A 20,000-nucleotide genomic window follows, 5' to 3' on the forward strand; every position below is an offset into this window, starting at 1 on the left:
GACTCTACTGTACTCTACTGAGTAGAGTACAGTAGAGGAAAAGAAAAGCCCAGAGACATAAAGACAGAGGCATAAAGGGCAGAAACTCACCAAGACCAAGATATACAGTTCCACCTGTTTATTGATTAACTATAAAATATTGAGTTACTAAAACGGTCAAAAAGAAACACTGATAAACTTGGTTGCTGTCTGTAAAAGAAAAAAAAAAAACAGTGAAAACAGTTTCTTATACACATCATAGCATAGATTAGAACAAACAGAATATTATCTGGTTGCACTTTTCACCTCTAAAAATGCATTAATTTTTTGCGAGATTTTTTTTTTACATGTTTACAAATTATATTCTGATAGCTTTTTTCCCTCCTTCCCATCTCTCCCTGCATGGTGAAGGATATCATTTACAAAACTTAGATGATTTTTCTATTAAAATTTTCAAAATAATCTTTTTCTTCTTCTTCTCTGTAACAGGACAATAACGATATTTATTGAAGGAACAGCAGACGAAGAACCAGTCTCCGGTCCACCTCTCTCTCTCTCTCTCTTTTCCATTCTCTCTCTCCCATTCCTCTCTCTCTCTAGCAGCTAACTCCCAGTGCCAGTCCGCAGCACACAGTGAGTGTTCATTTATATCCATGTGTAACTCTGAGAGTGTACACAGGTCCATTTGGTTACATGATGTGTTACACTCTCAGAGTTACATTAAAGAAAACACTCACAATTTTAAAGTGTATTTGCTTTGCAGCGGGCGTGGACGATTGTTCAGAGAGGGGAAGCAAGGAAAGGGGGATGTATTGAAATAAAAATAAATCAAACAATTCTTTTAACCCATTCTGACCTGAGATCAGATTTCGTACGAGGTTTCCACTGGACACGCACTGGTCTGATGAACCCATTCTGACCTGAGATCAGATTCTAAAAATGTCAGTCGTTCTTCGATTTTTCAAAATAGCAGACCTACAAGCTCGTAGCGCGCCACTCGGTGGCACGCTATGAGCTTGTAGATCTGCTATTTTTCAATAGCTAAAGCATAACATGATGCTGACACCAAAATAGGTTCCCGTTCAGAATGGGTTAAAAAGGACCCAAAAACAAAAACACAATGGTGACAGAAAAGGACGAACATGCAATAACAGAACAGTTATGATAAAGAAAATAAAAAAACGGTTGTTTTCCTTTATAGCTAAATCAAAACACAAGCAACAGGGGGGAAACGTATCAAACAGTGACAAACAACAGAAATATGCATACACAGAAAGTCGGGCTCTCAAGGGGGACGTCGGGAATAATAGGTGTGGCTGTGTATATGAGCGCATGTTTGTGTGTGTGTGTGTGTGTGTGTGTGTGTGTGTGTGTGCGTGCGCATGTTGGACCCTGTATGAAGGCCTAAGGCTGGGCTTTGGACGGAGAAAGAGGGGCAAATAGAGACCGGAAGGCAATAAAGTGCCCCTCAACGGGATAGAAACATATGTGTGTCTCTGTGTGCACGTGTGGTAATAGCGCGCGGGGGGTGGGGGGGGGGTTGGGGGCACACCAACACACGTACGTCGCACACACAGAGGAGAAAAAGTGCTTGAGCAGCTCTCTGGGGGGGGAAAACAACAAACATTCATAACGGCCACTTAAACCTGTTTACCGCTCGGCAACAACACAAGAGAACAACCTGTATATCCGCTCTACTGTACTCCTCCTGCTACCCCTAGAAGAACAACCTGTTGTACTGTACAACCCGGACTCATAACAATTCATAAGATCCCTATAAACCCCCAGATCCATTTTGGCTCCGTCTGCATGCAAAACCTCAAACTATTATTCCAGCACAAACAGTCAGTCAATCAATGCAATTGATTGTCAATATTATGTGAGATTGTCTACAGAAAACTGTTGAGTTTCAGGCAACAATCTCAAGTCGGGGGGGGGGGGAGGGGAGGGGGGACTGTAGCAGATATGATTTTCTGCCACCCGTCAGTCCAATGGGTTGGTATTAATACCGTAATATCAGAAACGGAGATATAGTCAAACTATGCCTGGTTAGACCAATTACTATGGGCTCCCAAAACTCAGTCTAGCAGCGAATCATCTAAATTCCATTTACAAGGGTGCCTATAAACTTTTAAATATATATATATATATACTGTAAGTATTTCCACTAAATGTTAAAATACTACTAAGATGGTTGACTCTTTAAAAAACAAAACAGCCATCGGTGTCTGTATACGAAAAAATTTTATAGCTCGGCTGTCAAGTCAAAGAATCCTACCTCCTCCAGACATTAAATGACCTCAGAGTGAATAAAAAATACAATATAACCGAAATATAATTGGACATAATATAATCAGACAAGACCGAACAATCTCAAGAAGACGTAGAAAATATTAAAAACCTATTGAATATCAACAAGACAATATTTCAGTCTCTGCAGAAGACAGAGACTAGTATAGGGCAATGTGGTACTATGAGACACATAAGAAAAATAAACACGATCGTCACCGATATATATCTCTATATATATATATACTGTATATATATATATCAATATAGATAAGATACATACTGACACATACTTTATACACAATAGTGTAACGCTAAGTGGGGTTTTAAGAGCTCAGGAACAGAAGAGACGTCGAGTATACAAATACAATTCTGGAAGATTAAAAAGGCGTATCCCAAAGCAGCCAAACGGGGGCAAAAATACCAATCAGATCACCTTCCCTTCTACCCAGCTGCACTGATCAGAGAAACACTGATAGTGGCCATATTATTCTCCACGCCGGCCGGTGGGGGTTCCCACTTCCCTCATAAGTATTGATGTAAAAGAGCAAAATAATGGCTGCCGCGTGAATAAGGATTAATAATAATTAATAATAGGGGTTGGGAACTCTAGAAGATCTGGTTAATCGTCATGATAAGGCCTGGGGGGAGTATAAGGCCGCCCTAACGCTCAACCAACTGAGCACGACATTCAACAGTCACCCCCCTTTTAAAAAGAAAAAAAAATACCATAAGTCAAATTAGGCACATAGAAATATAAATCCAAAAAAAAAGCAGCTAAGAGAGCCAAACTTGTGAATGGGACATGGTAAATATAACAGTATGTACAGAGTGTGTGTGTGTGTGTGTGTGTGTGTGTGTGTGTGTGTGTGTGTGTGTGTGTGTGTGTGTGTGTGTGTGTGTGTACGTGAAAGAGCAAAGAGCACTGCTGGCATGTGGACGGTAAAGGAGAGTCGATGACAACAGAAGGGGAGGGGGTGGGAGGGTTAGAAGAAATCATTCTAGGAAGACATACATGATTCCGCCGCCCGGACTCTTTAAGTCACGGACTCTCCCCTGCCGTGCCGTGCCGTCCAGGGCGATTGGTCAATACAAAGTGCGTTCGTGTCGACACAACACATGAACTGATTGCTTGTTGGAGGTGAGAAAAAAGGGGGCGAGATGGTTACACCCGTTAAAAAAAAACAACAACAACAAGACACAAAGATGTGTTCCATATTGCCGACATTGCCGGTCATATTTTGGCCAGATGGTATGATTGAAGACTGGGTAGATCAAATCAAATCAAACCTGCAGCCTTTTTGTTCATTCCAATTATATGCTGCATTTAAACCAGTGGTAGATAACTCACTGGTGGCAGGTTGGTTCCACAGAGACGTATACCACTACTGGCCTAGCAATGCCTGCAAAAAGAACCGAACACACACACCTTCATGAGGAACTCAAAAGAGATGAAAAACAGGACGTGCCATTAAAGAGTATTATAGTACAATGATACCTTCCTCTCTCTCTTTTATAGCCTGAGTCTCTGAGGGAGTCAGAAAGTGTTCGTAGCATAAACAGGCAGATCTTCTGCCTGAGCAGGGATTGTCAAACAGAATCAAAGACGGAAGGGGAGGGAGAAACAAGCTGGAAGGATTCTCTCCTTCTCTTTCTCCCTCCCATCATTTCTCTCTCTCTCTCACACTAGGCCTGTCTTCTTTGCCTCTCTCTATATCTCTTATCTTTCCTGCTGTTCTGATACATGTATATATTACTGCAACATGACTAAGATCACCACAGCAACGTCATTAGCACAATGTTAGAATAATATGTCCGCAGCACGTCTGTCCGTCCGGCCGTCCGTCCTGCTATGGGGATGATGTGGCCCGACGCTGAATTCACACCAGAAACCTTTCAACGCATCGCCTCTAATATGCAGAAGGAGCGACCGACCGACCGACCACCGTTTGAGATTGAGAAATTAGGTTCAACTTTGTTGCTGTCACTTCTGGTGAGACCAGAACCGTGCCGTGTATACTCGCTCTCAGAGGCATGTGTGTGGACTCACTGGACTAGGGGAGGGAGGGGGACATTTCTGAAATACCTCATGTTTCTGTATCAGTGGTTCTCAATATTTCAAGTCAAGGACCCCAAAGATTATATGTAATATGCCGCCGACCCCCATCTGAGAATGTGCTGTACCAGGGACCCCGCAGAAGCAAAGATTTGAGTTAAAAAACGTTCGCTCTGATAGGATATATATTCAAAGATTTGCGCCACATATGTTTTCAAAAATAGCAGTCCTACAAGCTCATAGTGAGCTTGTATCTGCTATTTGGACAGAAATGGAAGTAGCGCATACTGATTAAGTAGCAGTAGCAGATCAAGACGGAGCAAACTGCACGCACGGCCAAATGTCTTACAGAAAGTGTACAGGCCCGACAGCGCGTCGCGGGTTCGAGTCCCGATCCCGACGAACCTTTTCTCTCTCTCTCTCCCCCATTTCCTGTCACCATACGGTAACGGTACACCATCCAATAAAGGCAGAAAAGCCCCCCAAAAACATCGTAAAAAAACAAAAGTACAGGTCACTTACAAGCTGTGTCTGTAATCTGTACGTCTTATGCCTGACCACAACTCGCTTACGTAGGGTGTCATTCATACCTCGTAACCTCGACGGTCACACCCATTTTATTGCGTTTTTTTAGCGAACGAGGGGAATTAAAGCGACACAAAGTCGTTGCTGGTGTGAATTCAGCAGACGTATACGGTGGACGGACAGAACTCCCCTGTCTCTTTTAACGCTCATTCACAGTTCGTTAAAGCTTCTTTTTCTTTTTTTTTTTTTACAAAAAAAATCACTCTCACATAAATCTATTACATGAAAATAAAACACTTGTGTGTTCATCTAAATTCATATATCCGAGCGTGAGTGTGTGTGTGTGTGTGTGTGTGTGTGTGTGTGTATATAATCTACAGGAGTGAGTATTTACAAGTGTCTTTGTGTAGAAGTACACGCCAGTATGTGTGCATCTGGTTTCTGGATGTTTATGTGTGGTATTTATTAATATTTATGTGAAATGACAGAAGTGCTCCAGGGGAAGAAAAAAAAAACCCCACACACAAACCCTTTCACAGAAGTCTTGATTCTCGCCAAGTATAAGTGCATTGTGCACAAGAAGAGAGTACTAGTATCTATGCTGTATAGTATGTATGTGTGCATGTATTTATGTCTGTCTGTATATCTTTAAGGAGACATTTTGCCCTCATAATAATACTGTCTGTAGTGTCTCCCCCGTCCGCGGCATCATAATTTCTTCAATGTACAGAATGTACAGTATTATTTTATTAACTGAATTGTCATCATCTGTGGAGTGGAGTCTTGGTTGGTGGTGGTGGTGGTGGTCGTGGTCGTGCGCAGGATCCATTCTTGGATTCAAAAGTCGTCAAATGACGATCGCGTGGATTGTAAAAGGCCTGTGGGGGTTCCCGGCCTCATAGCGAGGCCCCGTTGTCTTAGTCAGGGCTTTGGATTCACTTTGACTCGTTTGACTCTGTTCCCATGTCGAGGCGTGTGTGTGTGTGTGTGTGTGTGTGTGTGTGTGTGTGTGTGTGTGTGTGTGTGTGTGTGTGTGTGTGTGTGTGTGTGTACACTTCAAAAGTCGTTTGGAATTAAAGGGACACTTCACCCTTTTTTGCAAAACACATATATGTTAATGACATTTAGAAGATATTATAGAACACTTTCCTATAGGGGTCCTTATGTGTGTAATATGTTGGTTTTAGATATTTTAGATTTTAACAGTGGCTCTGATGTCATCGACACTGGGCTCACTTCCTTCCTGAACTACAATTCCCATAATGCTTTGATGCACTGCTTCCTCCTTGTGGAAAGGGGGAGGGCTTGTCTTACTGAGACAAACATGTAGTCCAGGAAGTAAGTGAGCCCAGTTGTCCATGACATCATATAAGACACTGGGCTCACTGATAACATATACTTACACACATAAAGACAAAGTGTTCTAAATCTTCTAAACGTCATTAACATATATATGTTGTGTGTAAGGAAAGGAAAGGTACTATGTTTACCCAGGGTAACTGGACTAGTAAGCTCAAGAACTTGTTTACAGCCAGGCCCTGCTCATAGAACATTTCATGGTAGGGGTTCAATGCCTTGCTCAGCGGTGGTAATTTTAACGTGCCGGTCCGGGGATATACGAACTAGCGACCTTTCCGATATCAAGACCTGCTCCGCAAACCGCCTCAAACACACATGTGTGTAGTGTGTGTGTACATGTTGAACTTGTTCAGCAGATGACGGGGACTCCGTCCGTGTTGAAGATCATGCCGGTGGTGGGTTCGTACGTGCCGGCCAGGTAGTACAGGTCCTCGCTGTCGGCGTAGCGCCGCGTGTGGGTCATCTGCTCGTACTCCTCCACGCTCACCACCAGGCACTTGTGGCTGACGGTCTGCACGTCGTTCTCATCACTGTGGGACGACTGGTACAGGGCGCGCTGTGGGGGGGGGGGGAGAGAGAGAGAGAGAGAGAGAGAGAGAGAGAGAGAGACAGAGAGAGAGAGAGAGAGAGAGAGAGACAGAGAGAGAGAGAGAGAGACAGAGAGAGGGAGGGAGAGAGAGAGAGACAGAGACAGAGACAGAGACAGAGACAGAGACAGAGACAGAGACAGAGAGAGAGAGAGAGAGAGACAGAGACAGAGACAGAGACAGAGACAGAGAGAGACAGAGACAGAGAGAGACAGAGACAGAGACAGAGAGACAGAGACAGAGACAGAGACAGAGACAGAGACAGAGACAGAGACAGAGACAGAGACAGAGACAGAGACAGAGAGAGAGAGAGAGACAGAGACAGAGACAGAGACAGAGACAGAGACAGAGACAGAGTCAGAGACAGAGAGAGAGAGAGAGAGAGAGAGAACAAACGGTTTATCAGTGGTGTGGGAGGGGAAAAAATTGTACCTGCGTGTTTTACCTAGGACAGGTAAAAGTATCAATACTGGAATGTAGAAACCATACTGGTATTTATTTATGTAATGACGTCAAGCGATGACGCTGAAATAAGTTATAAAGGGGTAGGGTTATATGTTTTTTACTCCCTACTCCTTTCCGAACATATAAAAGTAAAAAAAAGGCTTGTTTTTTTTTGTTTTTTTTATGCTTTGGGAATATTATTGTATTGTTTTTATATTGCACTTATTTTAGTTCTTTGACTTTTTTTGTCTAATTTTATCAATGAAAGATAATCGGTATATCACAAATATCTTTTGTTTAATTGAAAAAGTTACACATTATGACTTTATATTAAGCTAATTATGCTAAGAATATGAGGTACTTTAAACACGTTTTTGGCTTCTATTCTACTTGACTGTGATTATTCAATTCGTTTAACTATTGCTTTTCTTTCTTTCTTTTACCAGATTTATTGTAATAAACTTCCACTATCTAAACAGTCTCCTGTTTACATTAAATTCACTATCCTATCATGATATTAAAAATAAAATCCCACCAGTAGAAAACGACATCCATGTTTGAACAGTTGCTACAGTAAGTGGAAAAACAGACAGACATAGTATGTGAAGTACCTCTCTCTCTTTCTAGGTCGACTACAGTCAGTGAACTGAGCCGTTTAATCTCGAGCAGTCTGGAAACCTCAAAGTATACATGTATGAAATTATGGGTACGGAGAAATGCTTTGAAAGAGACAGGAGGAGGAGACATTCGGGCAGCAGTTACCGGTATACAAACTTAACCCCGTTTAGCCCTGAGACCAGATTCTACAAATGTCTTATAAATCAATAAACAGTTTTCTGAAAAACGTGTTTCTATATCAGTGGTTCTCAAACTATTTCACTACTATTATATGTATTTGGCTGCCGACCCCCATCTGAAAATATGTTGTTCCAGGGACCCCCCAGAAGAAAATATCTGAGTTAAAAACGTTCGCTCTGAAAGTACACATATTCAAAGATTTGTAGCTATTTAGCTATAAAACTTTTGCTATATAAAAATAGCAGATCTACAAGCTCATAGCACGGCACCGAGTGCCACGCTATGAGCTTGTAGATCTGCTATGTTTCAATAGCTAAAGTATGACATAATGCTTAAAACACCAAAAGGGGTTCCTGTCCTGAATGGGTTGCAGTTGTTCATTTGTCTCACCTCCATGAAGTCTTTTCTCTGGATAGAGGACTGCAGAGCTGCAGGTAACGACTGGCCACACATCTGATCCCAGTTCTGTCAAGGAGACAACAGTGACAAACTGCTCTTAGGACACAGATCTTCTTTACCTGTAATATACTGTATACCCAGGTGCGGCCTGCCTTTCAGACTTATACATTCAGCAAAATGATTCCTTTATTGCCGTCGCGTGTTTCAATAAGGCACAAAGGGTATCAAACAGCAACATCTACCAGATCTACCAGTAGATCACAAAGGCTGTGCAGGTAGATCACATGACATGCCCCTAAAGAATATTTAATTTAAATATAATTTGTTTATTGGCATCTGCCACTTGAATTAAGTTGACTTGATTGATTAACTGACATAAAAAAGTGCCTGTCGGCTCAAACCCATAATGCAATACTTAGTTTTCAAGAGTGTTGCTGCGCATAAACGTCGGTACATTACAAATTAAATACAAAAATAACTACCTATTCCATTGCTCCCCTTTCCCATTCCAGGTGCATTTGTCTTAAATGTAATGCCAGCGCTGCGCTATTCCAAAGCCATTTTCAGCAATGGTAATATAATGTTTTCAGTGAGTAGATCTTGTTGAGATGGTCATTTTGAAAGTAGCTCTCAAGTAAAAAAAGGATGGGCACCCCTGGGCCTAAACTAATCATTAATGTTTTTATAAATGCACCATTTACCCTATTTAAAAAAAGAAATTAATAGAAAAGTATAAAAAGAGCTTTCGACACAGGTTATTATCCAAAGTGCCTACAGTACATTGGCTCCATTGCAAACTTTTTCCTGTGATCGGGATATCCCTTAATTAGGGATGTCCCTTAATATCCGAACATTAGATTTTTAGTATTTGCCGATACTCACTCATCTCATATCACAATAATACAATATCCAAAATCACAGACAATATCCAGTCTAATATCATCATTATGGATATAATATTGATACTATAGGGATGTCCCGATCAAGTATTTTAGCTCTTTGATTTGAAAACGATGTGATCGGCCCCTGATTTCCGATCACGTGATCCGATCGGGACAACCCTAGCCTTAATACTTCCACCCGACAGCGAGTCAGAGACAACATCACGTGATCCACCCGACAGCGAGTCAGAGACAACATCACGGTTACAATTTGAACCATTTTATAAAAGTAAGACGAATGAACGGCTGGCGGACGGACGGGGCGAACCTTCTTGTCGGTGAGTTTCTTGCCCGGGTTGGTCTCCTCCGGGTGGTAGAACCAGTTGACCCGGACCACCATGTTGGACCCCCACGACTCCCACATGCTCTGGATGCGTCCGATGAAGGGCAGGTTGGGCCGGCCCGCCGACAGGAAGACGGCGCAGTCGCCGATGCGGATCATCTCGCGGCCGCGCACGATGGCCTTGTAGAAGAGCTTCTTGGCCTTGCCTTTCATGCCGCGGCGCTATAGGGGCGGGGGCGGAGAGAAAAGAGAAACCCGATCATTGTATCATAACTAAAAAACATGGCATGGATGCACCTGGGACGTTTCCTCAGTGATTGCGAATGCAGTGAGCACTTACTATGAGACCTAGCAGATCATGTCTGTCTGTGTGTGTGTGTGTGTGTGTGTGTGTCTGTCTGTGTGTGTGTCCCACCTTTGTGCCCATATATGGAGCTGAGTGATTTGTTTGTGATTGACACTCCATATTTGGACGTATAGCTGTTTTGGGGACTCCTTATATGGTTATGGCTAAGTTAAGGCTTAACTTAAAAAAAAAAAAACCAAATATGTACGAGCTGCGTTCGCTTCCCGCGTTTGCGCGTCTTACTGGTATATCCCGAGGTCATCTGGGTTTCGGGTCTCTCAACATCATACCCCTCACTCAGGCGACCCAGCCGGGAGTGATCAAGTCCCGACTTACGTCCCAGTATAGCTACCCTCAATCAGTCCCACTACTAGGGAAAAACCAGGGGCACACAATCCGTTGGAACTACTCCGGAACTATACTCTGCCAGGGCAGGGAGGTACACTTCTGGCACATGGAGGGACTAGGAGGCTCTGTGGGTTGTCTCCTGTCCGGGCCCCAACCTACGTCTCACCAGGTCCACTCCTGCTCTCACCAGGAGTATCAGACTGTTATACAGGCCAGTGTTGATCGTGTCGTCGAACTTAAACTAAGACGAAAAATGTTCGTCGACTACCCTTTTCTCCACTGATGAAAACTAAATGGAAACTAAATTAAAACTATAAGCTATGATGACTAAAACTAAGACTAAATATACTTTTTCGTCAACAAATACAAACTAGACTAAAATGTTAGGAAGGGACTAGTGGACAAGAGATCCAGAATATGTCCTTTTACACTTGGTTGCATGCTGAAAATAGCAGATGTATATCTCGGCATATTTTCAGCAAGTGTAAATAAGTCTGCCATTACGGGGGGCCTTTGCAAAACAAAGTACTCAATTGTTTGATGTATCAATACCGCAATATAGAAAATACTCCGTTACAGGAAAACAGTCGGGAATTGCAAATGTACTTGAGTTTAAGTAGCGGTAAAGTATTGGCTTCAAAATGTACCAAAAGTAGAAAGTACTCACTGTGCAGAATGTGCCATTTCAAGTTTTCAAATGCATACAAATATTTATAAAATAGCAGATCTACAGGCTCACAAGATCTGCTATTTTCAAATTGCCGAAATGTATATCGGGCTAAAGTGTTTAATGTATGTTTTGTAATAATAATCAAAGTAACTGGAAGTAGAAGTAACTGTAGTTAGAAGTAGAAGCAAAAGTACAGCACTTTAAGTATATGTCACCGTGTGCCTTCAGAAAGGTTTTATTTCCCCCTCACCTGCGTGGGTTTAAGTATATGTCACCGTGTGCCTTCAGAAAGGTTTTATTTCCCCCTCACCTGCGTGGGTTTAAGTATATGTCACCGTGTGCCTTCAGAAAGGTTTTATTTCCCCCTCACCTGCGTGGGTTTAAGTATATGTCACCGTGTGCCTTCAGAAAGGTTTTATTTCCCCCTCACCTGCGTGGGTTTAAGTATATGTCACCGTGTGCCTTCAGAAAGGTTTTATTTCCCCCTCACCTGCGTGGGTTTAAGTATATGTCACCGTGTGCCTTCAGAAAGGTTTTATTTCCCCCTCACCTGCGTGGGTTTAAGTATATGTCACCGTGTTGTGCCTTTCAGAAAGGTTTTATTTTCTTCCCCTCACCTGCGTGGGTTTAAGTATATGTCACCGTGTGCCTTCAGAAAGGTTTTATTTCCCCCTCACCTGCGTGGGTTTAAGTATATGTCACCGTGTGCCTTCAGAAAGGTTTTATTTCCCCCTCACCTGCGTGGGTTTAAGTATATGTCACCGTGTGCCTTCAGAAAGGTTTTATTTCCCCCTCACCTGCGTGGGTTTAAGTATATGTCACCGTGTGCCTTCAGAAAGGTTTTATTTCCCCCTCACCTGCGTGGGTTTAAGTATATGTCACCGTGTGCCTTCAGAAAGGTTTTATTTCCCCCTCACCTGCGTGGGTTTAAGTATATGTCACCGTGTGCCTTCAGAAAGGTTTTATTTCCCCCTCACCTGCGTGGGTTTAAGTATATGTCACCGTGTGCCTTCAGAAAGGTTTTATTTCCCCCTCACCTGCGTGGGTTTAAGTATATGTCACCGTGTGCCTTCAGAAAGGTTTTATTTCCCCCTCACCTGCGTGGGTTTAAGTATATGTCACCGTGTGCCTTCAGAAAGGTTTTATTTCCCCCTCACCTGCGTGGGTTTAAGTATATGTCACCGTGTGCCTTCAGAAAGGTTTTATTTCCCCCTCACCTGCGTGGGTTTAAGTATATGTCACCGTGTGCCTTCAGAAAGGTTTTATTTCCCCCTCACCTGCGTGGGTTTAAGTATATGTCACCGTGTGCCTTCAGAAAGGTTTTATTTCCCCCTCACCTGCGTGGGTTTAAGTATATGTCACCGTGTGCCTTCAGAAAGGTTTTATTTCCCCCTCACCTGCGTGGGTTTAAGTATATGTCACCGTGTGCCTTCAGAAAGGTTTTATTTCCCCCTCACCTGCGTGGGTTTAAGTATATGTCACCGTGTGCCTTCAGAAAGGTTTTATTTCCCCCTCACCTGCGTGGGTTTAAGTATATGTCACCGTGTGCCTTCAGAAAGGTTTTATTTCCCCCTCACCTGCGTGGGTTTAAGTATATGTCACCGTGTGCCTTCAGAAAGGTTTTATTTCCCCCTCACCTGCGTGGGTTTAAGTATATGTCACCGTGTGCCTTCAGAAAGGTTTTATTTCCCCCTCACCTGCGTGGGTTTAAGTATATGTCACCGTGTGCCTTCAGAAAGGTTTTATTTCCCCCTCACCTGCGTGGGTTTAAGTATATGTCACCGTGTGCCTTCAGAAAGGTTTTATTTCCCCCTCACCTGCGTGGGTTTAAGTATATGTCACCGTGTGCCTTCAGAAAGGTTTTATTCTCCCCTCACCTGCGTGGGTTTAAGTATATGTCACAGTGTGCCTTCAGAAAGGTTTTATTCTCCCCTCACCTGCGTGGGTTTAAGTATATGTCACAGTGTGCCTTCAGAAAGGTTTTATTCTCCCCTCACCTGCGTGGGTTTCCCGAACCACTTCCAGAGCTGTCTGGCCGGTAGGAAGGCCGATATCTTGGGCCTGTTCTCCACGCTGGGCAGCCTCTGGCGCTTGGCCAGCTCCTTGGTGGTGGGCATGTGGACGCCCTCCTTCTTCTTGGGTCGCCCCACCTTGCCGACCCCCTCACCTCCTCCTCCTGCTCCTCCGCTGGGCGGGGCGCTGGGGGGGGGTTTGGGCTTGGGAGGACGGCCCCTCTGGCCCGAGCCCTTCCCGGTGGCGGGCTTGGTGGTGGCGGCCGCGGCGGCGGGGGGCGTGGCCTGCACGGGCGAGGGAGGAGGAGAGGCGGGGGGTGGTGGTGGTGGTGGTGTGGGCGAGGACGGAGGCGAGGAGGGAGGAGACGCTTCCTCTTCCTTTGTCTCCTTTACGTCGGGCTCCTTCTTCACCTCCTCCTCCTCCATCATGTCATCCTCCTCTTCCTCCTCCTCCTCCTCCTCCATGACCTCCTCCTCCTCCTCCTCCTTCACTTCTTTCCGTTTCTCTTGCGGCGCAGAAGGAGGAGGTGGTGGTGGTGGGGGAGGAGTAGGAGGAGGTGGAGGCGACGGCGGAGGGGAAGGGGAGGAGGCGATGGCGGTGGCCGGGGGAGGGGGAGCGTTGGGGGGAGGGGGAGGAGGAGGAGGAGGCGTGGGGGGAGTCCTCTCCTCGTCCGAGCTGCAGGAGGAGTCGTCCGTGGACGAGGAGGACGAGGAGGAGGACGAGGAGGAGGAAGAGGAGGAGGAGCCAGAGGAGGAGGAGCCAGAGGACGAGGAGCAGCTGGAGGTGCACTTCTTCGTCTTCTTCTTCTTGGGCTTCCCTTTCGCCGCTCCTCCTTCCTCCTCCTCCTCCTCGGACTCCTCGGAGCTGCTGCTGCTCTGAGACTCCTCCTCCTTCGCTTTCCTCTCCTCCCTCTTCTTCCCCGGCTCCTCCCTCTTCTTGTGTCCCTCCTGTCCTCTCCCGGCGGGCGGCGCGGTGGTGGCGCTGCCGCGGCCGCGGTTCTCCACCTTCTCTTTGCCCGGCGGTATATTGGGCGCCACCTGAGATGATGAGATGAGATATACTTATTTGTCCCACGAGGGGAAATTTGTCTTGGGCAAAAGTGCATTAGTGCATCAACGCTTTTTAAAACAGACAGACAATATACACAAAAGACAATACACAGTAGCAGCAAAGTACAAGTCACAAGAGTATCACAAGAGAAGTGCAAATTGCAATAAGAGAAGGTATATAATATAAAAAAGAGTATTCACAGTTTATAGTATCACAATCACAGTAAAGTGTAATAAATAACTGATGAAGGTCAGAAGTCCCTTCCCCACTAAGAACTATGAGGCGGTTGTTTAGTAGAACAATTGAAGTGGGAAGAAAATAAAGTTTGAAGCGGTTGCTCTTGCAACGACACGCTCTGTAGCTCTACCAGAGGGTAACAGCTCATACTCTGAAGATAATATATACCTTGTAGGACGTCTCCTTCTCCGGCGGTGGGGGCGGGACCACGGCGGCGGCCTCTCTCTCCGGCGGAGGCCTCGGCGCCACCTTGGCCGACTTCGGCGGCTTTATGGGATTGACCGCCACGACGACGACGTTGTTGCTGCTGCTGCTGGGGACGGCGGGGATAATAGGGGCGTGGTCTCGCCGGTTGATGCCCCGCCCCTCCAGCAGCATCAGAGCCTTGGTCTTCTTGGTCTTGGGGGAGGTGACGCCCTCGTGGTCCAGTTTGACCAGAGGCTCCGGCGCCGACGACGCCTTCCGCCGCACCACGAGACCCGAGCCCAGAAGGTCGGCCTTGTTGTTGTTGGGCTTGTGCCTGGAGACGGGACCCGGTCCTGGTCCTGGTCCCGGACCGCTGGGTCTGGGTCTGGAGGAGGACGACATCGGGTCCGACGACGTGAGCTTGGGTTTGGGCCGAGGGGCGGTCGACGAGGAGGACGAGGACGATAACAACGACGACGTCGACGACGACCTGGAGGTCAGCGCGGCGCTGTTGGGTTTGCCCGACGAGCTGCCGGGGAGCCTGGAGGAGGAGACGGGACCGGGGGCGAGGCCCAGGCCCGGTCTGGAACCAGAACCACCGTGGTGGTCGAGGGGAGGAGGGGGGGTGGGTTTGGCTTTCGGAGCGGAGGAGGAGGTGGAGGTGGGCCTGGGTGTGGAGGACGACGCCCCGTTGGGTTTGGATGATGTGGCGGAGGACGATGCCGTCATAGCGGGTCGACTCATGGACCTGCTGGCGGTCGGACTGAGCGATGACGCGTTGCCGCCGCTCCCCTCGCGCTGCTCTCTCCGCTGGCTGTTGTACGTCCCCAGGTTGGGCTCGCTGTACAGGTCCACCGTCAGGACCTGCAACGGGAAGGAATGGTCTCACTGTTAGAAGGAATGGTCTCACTGTTAGAAGGAATGGTCTCACTGTTAGAAGGAATGGTCTCACTGTTAGTACGTAAACAACATCAGGAAGAAGCAGGACTCAACCATCAGGAACTCCATTATTTTATTGTATACAGTATCTCATCACACCAGAGAGAGACTAGTGTCTCCCTCCAGAGCTTCCCTCCCAACTCCCCACACACATATTTTATACTGTCAGCAGTGTACAGAGTTTCAGGAGAAACAAGAGACGGTCATTCCTTACATGGACTCTATTCTATAGTTAACTCACACAGTTTGAAATAGGTTTACATGAGTCGGCAGTCTCTAATGAGTTTGTCAGTGAGGTAGGCTACATTCAATGAATCAATACCATAGTGTTTATACTAGTAGGCTACATTCAATGAATCAATACCATAGTGTTTATATGCATTTTTGCCACCACAGACCTTGCCGTAGGTGGAGGGGTAGAGGGACGGAGGGAGGGAGCGGGACGGTTTGGAAGGAGGAGGAGGTTGGCTGGAGCTGGGCTTCCTCGGGGCTTGGCTAGACTGGAGAGAAGGGCTGCTCGTTGTCGGCGAGGCTGTGGTGGTGGAGCTCTTTCGACGCAGTTTGTTCTGGGCTCCGGCTCCGGGGGGGGCAGGCCTGGACGCCGAGAGGGACCGCTCCAGAGACGCTTTCTGCACGGAGGAGGAAGAGGGCCTGTCTTGGGTGGGCTTGGCTGCAGGCTGGGGTCTCTCCGAGGTCTGCTTGGCTGCAGGCTGGGGTCTCTCAGAGGGCTTGGCTGCAGGCTGGGGTCTCTCAGAGGTCTGCTTGGCTGCAGGCTGGGGTCTCTCCGAGCTGGGCTTGGCTGCAGGCTGGGGTCTCTCTGAGGGCTTGGCTGCAGGCTGGGGTCTCTCCGAAGGCTTGGCTGCAGGCTGGGGTCTCTCCGAGGGCTTGGCTGCAGGCTGGGGTCTCTCCGAAGGCTTGGCTGCAGGCTGGGGTCTCTCTGAGGGCTGCTTGGCTGCAGGCTGGGGTCTCTCAGAAGGCTTGGCTGCAGGCTGGGGTCTCTCTGAGGGCTTGGCTGCAGGCTGGGGTCTCTCCGAGCTGGGCTTGGCTGCAGGCTGGGGTCTCTCAGAGGGCTGCAGGGCGGAGGAGGTTGTTGGAGGATCGACTTTCTGCAGCCGACCATCTGGGTTCATTGAGGTCTCTGGAAAAAGAGCAAAGGGGGGAAAGAGTCAAAGTTTAATACTAATACTCTATTTTATGTTGGGCCAAAACACACCATAACCGGGTTTACCCTGGATACAGCAACGCTCTCATTGTGTGGCTTAACCCATTCTGAACGGGAACCCATTTTGGTGTCAGCATCATGTTATGCTTTAGCTATTGAAAAATAGCAGATCTACAAGGTCATAGCGCGCCACTTGTAGGTCTGCTATTTTTGAAAAATCGCAGAACGACTGACATTTTTAAGAATCTGATCTCAGGTCAGAATGGGTTCATCAGACCAGTGTGTGTCCAGTGGAAACCTCGTATGAATCTGATCTCAGGTCAGAATGGGTTAAAGGATGTCTGTGGTGTACTGTCTGCCTCACACACACACTGCGACAGACACAGACACATCATCAGCTAGCAACAAATCTGGAACAAAAAAAACCTCACGTTTCTGGAATTGCTTACCAAGTAAAAACAAGAGCCAGTGTCAGCAAATCAGACATGGCAGTTATTACAGCTAGAATAATAATACGCTCTCTGAGCACGACAAACGGAATGCGTTAGACATGGAACTGATACCAAAGAGTAGAATAAAGGACACATTTGTACAGGAGTATACGAGACTATTTTGGGGGGGTTCTCATTCTTTATCCAAGATATTAAAGGACCACTTCACCACTTTTCAACCTATCTTCATATAGTAGGTCCTCACAAATAATCATGAAAAAATGGCGCAATTCTTTTTCTACTCAGTCTGTGTCTCATAGGAGGGCTGTGGGCAGTTCAGAAACCATCTTCCAGTGAGATCATCGGTGGGGAATACAAGCTAATAGAAACTGCAGGCTTTCTAGTCCTGAAAAGTTGCAATGCGAAAATGGAAGCCATCGTTCTCACGATAATGAAAATCTAAACATTTTTGTAAAAGAAAAGTCTGCCTGATGATGTCACTGGAAGACGGTTTCTAAACAGCCCTCCTATGAGACACAGACTGAGTAGAAAAAAATCGTGCCATTTTATCATGATTATTAGTGAGGACCTATTATATGAAGATAGGTTGAAAAGTGGTGAAGTGGTCCTTTAAAAGATAGACACTTACGTATCTGCATTTGACTTTCTTTTTCAAGAAAGCACCCAAGGAGGAACAGCACATTAAAACTTCAGCCTTTTCCGACTCAATATACTTAGGCTTTTTGACAATTATGCAATGGGTAGCAAAAATTTAGAATTTCAACATCCATCAACCATTATGTCTAATATTATGCCAATTGTTTTAAATTAATCAGTAAAATACTGGGAAGAGAAAGTTCCATGGGCAGCACTGAGCCCAGAAATGTCAAATCCATCTCTTATGTTATTACATTATGCAGATGTGTTTGGCTCAGTAACAGTAGCAGTATTTTACTTCACCTAAAATAAAAAAATGTTGAGAAGTATTATTTCATTATTTATTTTGATTTCCAGCTTCGGTTAAAAGGGCCAAGTTTTATTTTTGGAGTAAAAAAAAATCTGATTGATTTTTACAATTTAACTCTTACTGAAGCTCTGTTCCTGCAATAGATCTGTAATATTCCAATGTAAAGCAGGTAGAAACTGCCGGATGCTAACTTGCATAATTATGTTGAGCAATTTTCATAAATATAACAACCAAAATAGAAGGCAAAACATTCAAAATGTCATCATGCTTTAGGTAGCATGTAACGTGTCAAACTATGGGGGTTTCATGATGCTGAATCCATTCCAACCATTAGTTTTGCACAAAAACACCCCTTGGGCTAAAAACGGCCATAGCCACTTCCCCAAAACTCTGCACATTTAATGTGCTGACATCATCACATTTGTGATGACGGCTATGGCCATACTCAACATTTCTAACATAATGATAATAATAATAATGAATTGCATTTTTATAGTGCTTTTCCAAGTGCTCAAAGCGCTTTACAATGGGTCATTCATTCATACATTGGGAGGTGAAGCGGCGAACAGTCGACGCCAGCGTCCTCACTTTCCCCACATTTACACACCAATGGTGGCGAGCTCACACCGACCGACTCATTGGAGGCAATGTAGGGTTCAGTGTCTTGCCCAAGGACACTTCCACATGTGGACAGGAGGAGGAGCCGGGATTCAAACCGCCGACCCAGGGATCATTGGACGACCTGCTCTACCTCCTGAGCCACAGCCGCCCTTACATAGAACTAAACATAAACATAAAACATAAACCTTTGGTGTACTCAACATGCCTGGGGTTGTACAGTGAAACTGTGTCAACATCATAACACTGAAGACTAGACACAACTGCTTCAAAACGGGAGAAAGCGAGTAATGGCTCACCAGGTTTTGGTTTGGGTTTTCTGCCCGGTTTGCCTTTGATCTTGGGACCGGCGTCCTCTGGCTTTGGCCCCGCCTCTTTGCCTCCTTCCTTGCTGCATTTCCTGGAGACACGCCTCCTGGAGCAGCTGGCCACTAGCAGCGCAGGGGAGGGCTCAGCGCCTGGAAGCAGATTACAGTCATGAGTCGTAAAACTCATAGATTCACAGATTGTTTTTAGTAATACTGTGCATGATCACTAGAGTTGTTTTTGAGTGGTGCAACCACTCCTACAACCAGCAATGTCCGTGCCTATGCCTGTGGCCATGAGCACGAGTATATGACTTATTTGTACCAGTAGGGGACGCCAGAAACAGAGAGAGGGGTAGTGCCGCTGTGTCGCCTGCTAATATGAGAGAGAGAGAGAGAGAGAGAGAGAGAGAGAGAGAGAGGTGGTGGTGGTGGGGGGGAGGGAATTGCACCACTCAGTTCACACGGGTGTGATTTTTAGTAATGATCACTAGAGTTGTTTTTTTCTGCTCTCACTTGCAATTTTAGCAATTTCTATTTGCTTTTATCCGAACTAATGTGTGTTGAATACTGGACCTTTTAACAATTGTGTACTTGTGTAATTGTATGTGTACTGGAATGTTCATTGTTATGTGGACCCCAGGAAGACTATACTTGTTTGCTATGGCACCAACTAATGGGGATCTTAATAAAAAATCGAATCAAATCAAATTACGGGTTACATTTTCAACCAGAGGTCCGGGGACCACCAGTGGTCCTTGAGGGGGTTCCAGGTGGTCCCCATGCAGCTAAATTATGGGATAGTTGGTAACCAAATCTTTAACTCTTGAGAGCGTAAAATGAAACCAAATGGACCCATTTGGTTTCATTTTACGCTCTCTCAAGAGTCAAATTATTGTTAAAATTACTTTGAGGTTAAAAACTAGAGGTTTACACAATTTAGAGAATGTAGAATAATTGTTATTTTGATCAACGTTTGCCAGTTATCTCTCCTAATGGTACCAACATCAATACCGCATGGAATTGTGGACAAAATAATTCTCATCCAACGACAACAGAATAATTCTT

At 45.7% G+C, this 20,000-nt stretch overlaps 2 protein-coding genes across 2 annotated transcripts in view; both read right to left on the reverse strand.

Moving 5' to 3' along the window:
• Nucleotides 1-20,000, reverse strand: part of atp5mf (ATP synthase membrane subunit f) — a 382,603-nt gene that overhangs the window by 139,012 nt on the left and 223,591 nt on the right. The window lies entirely within an intron of this gene.
• The window catches only part of tnrc18 (trinucleotide repeat containing 18), a gene marked incomplete at its 5' end in the record, with an annotated part of 46,852 nt that continues 26,955 nt past the window's right edge, over nucleotides 104-20,000 (reverse strand). Inside the window, 7 exons of the mRNA XM_080776461.1 lie at nucleotides 104-6,764; nucleotides 8,428-8,502; nucleotides 9,646-9,882; nucleotides 13,022-14,074; nucleotides 14,493-15,374; nucleotides 15,848-16,587; nucleotides 18,927-19,085. Coding sequence (XP_080632587.1) covers nucleotides 6,558-6,764; nucleotides 8,428-8,502; nucleotides 9,646-9,882; nucleotides 13,022-14,074; nucleotides 14,493-15,374; nucleotides 15,848-16,587; nucleotides 18,927-19,085 — 3,353 coding nt within the window. The 3' untranslated portion in view covers nucleotides 104-6,557. The remainder of the gene's footprint in view (nucleotides 6,765-8,427; nucleotides 8,503-9,645; nucleotides 9,883-13,021; nucleotides 14,075-14,492; nucleotides 15,375-15,847; nucleotides 16,588-18,926; nucleotides 19,086-20,000) is intronic.

Source organism: Protomyctophum bolini (assembly GCF_963924005.1).
Source record: "Protomyctophum bolini genome assembly, chromosome: 11".
NCBI lineage: Eukaryota > Metazoa > Chordata > Actinopteri > Myctophiformes > Myctophidae > Protomyctophum > Protomyctophum bolini.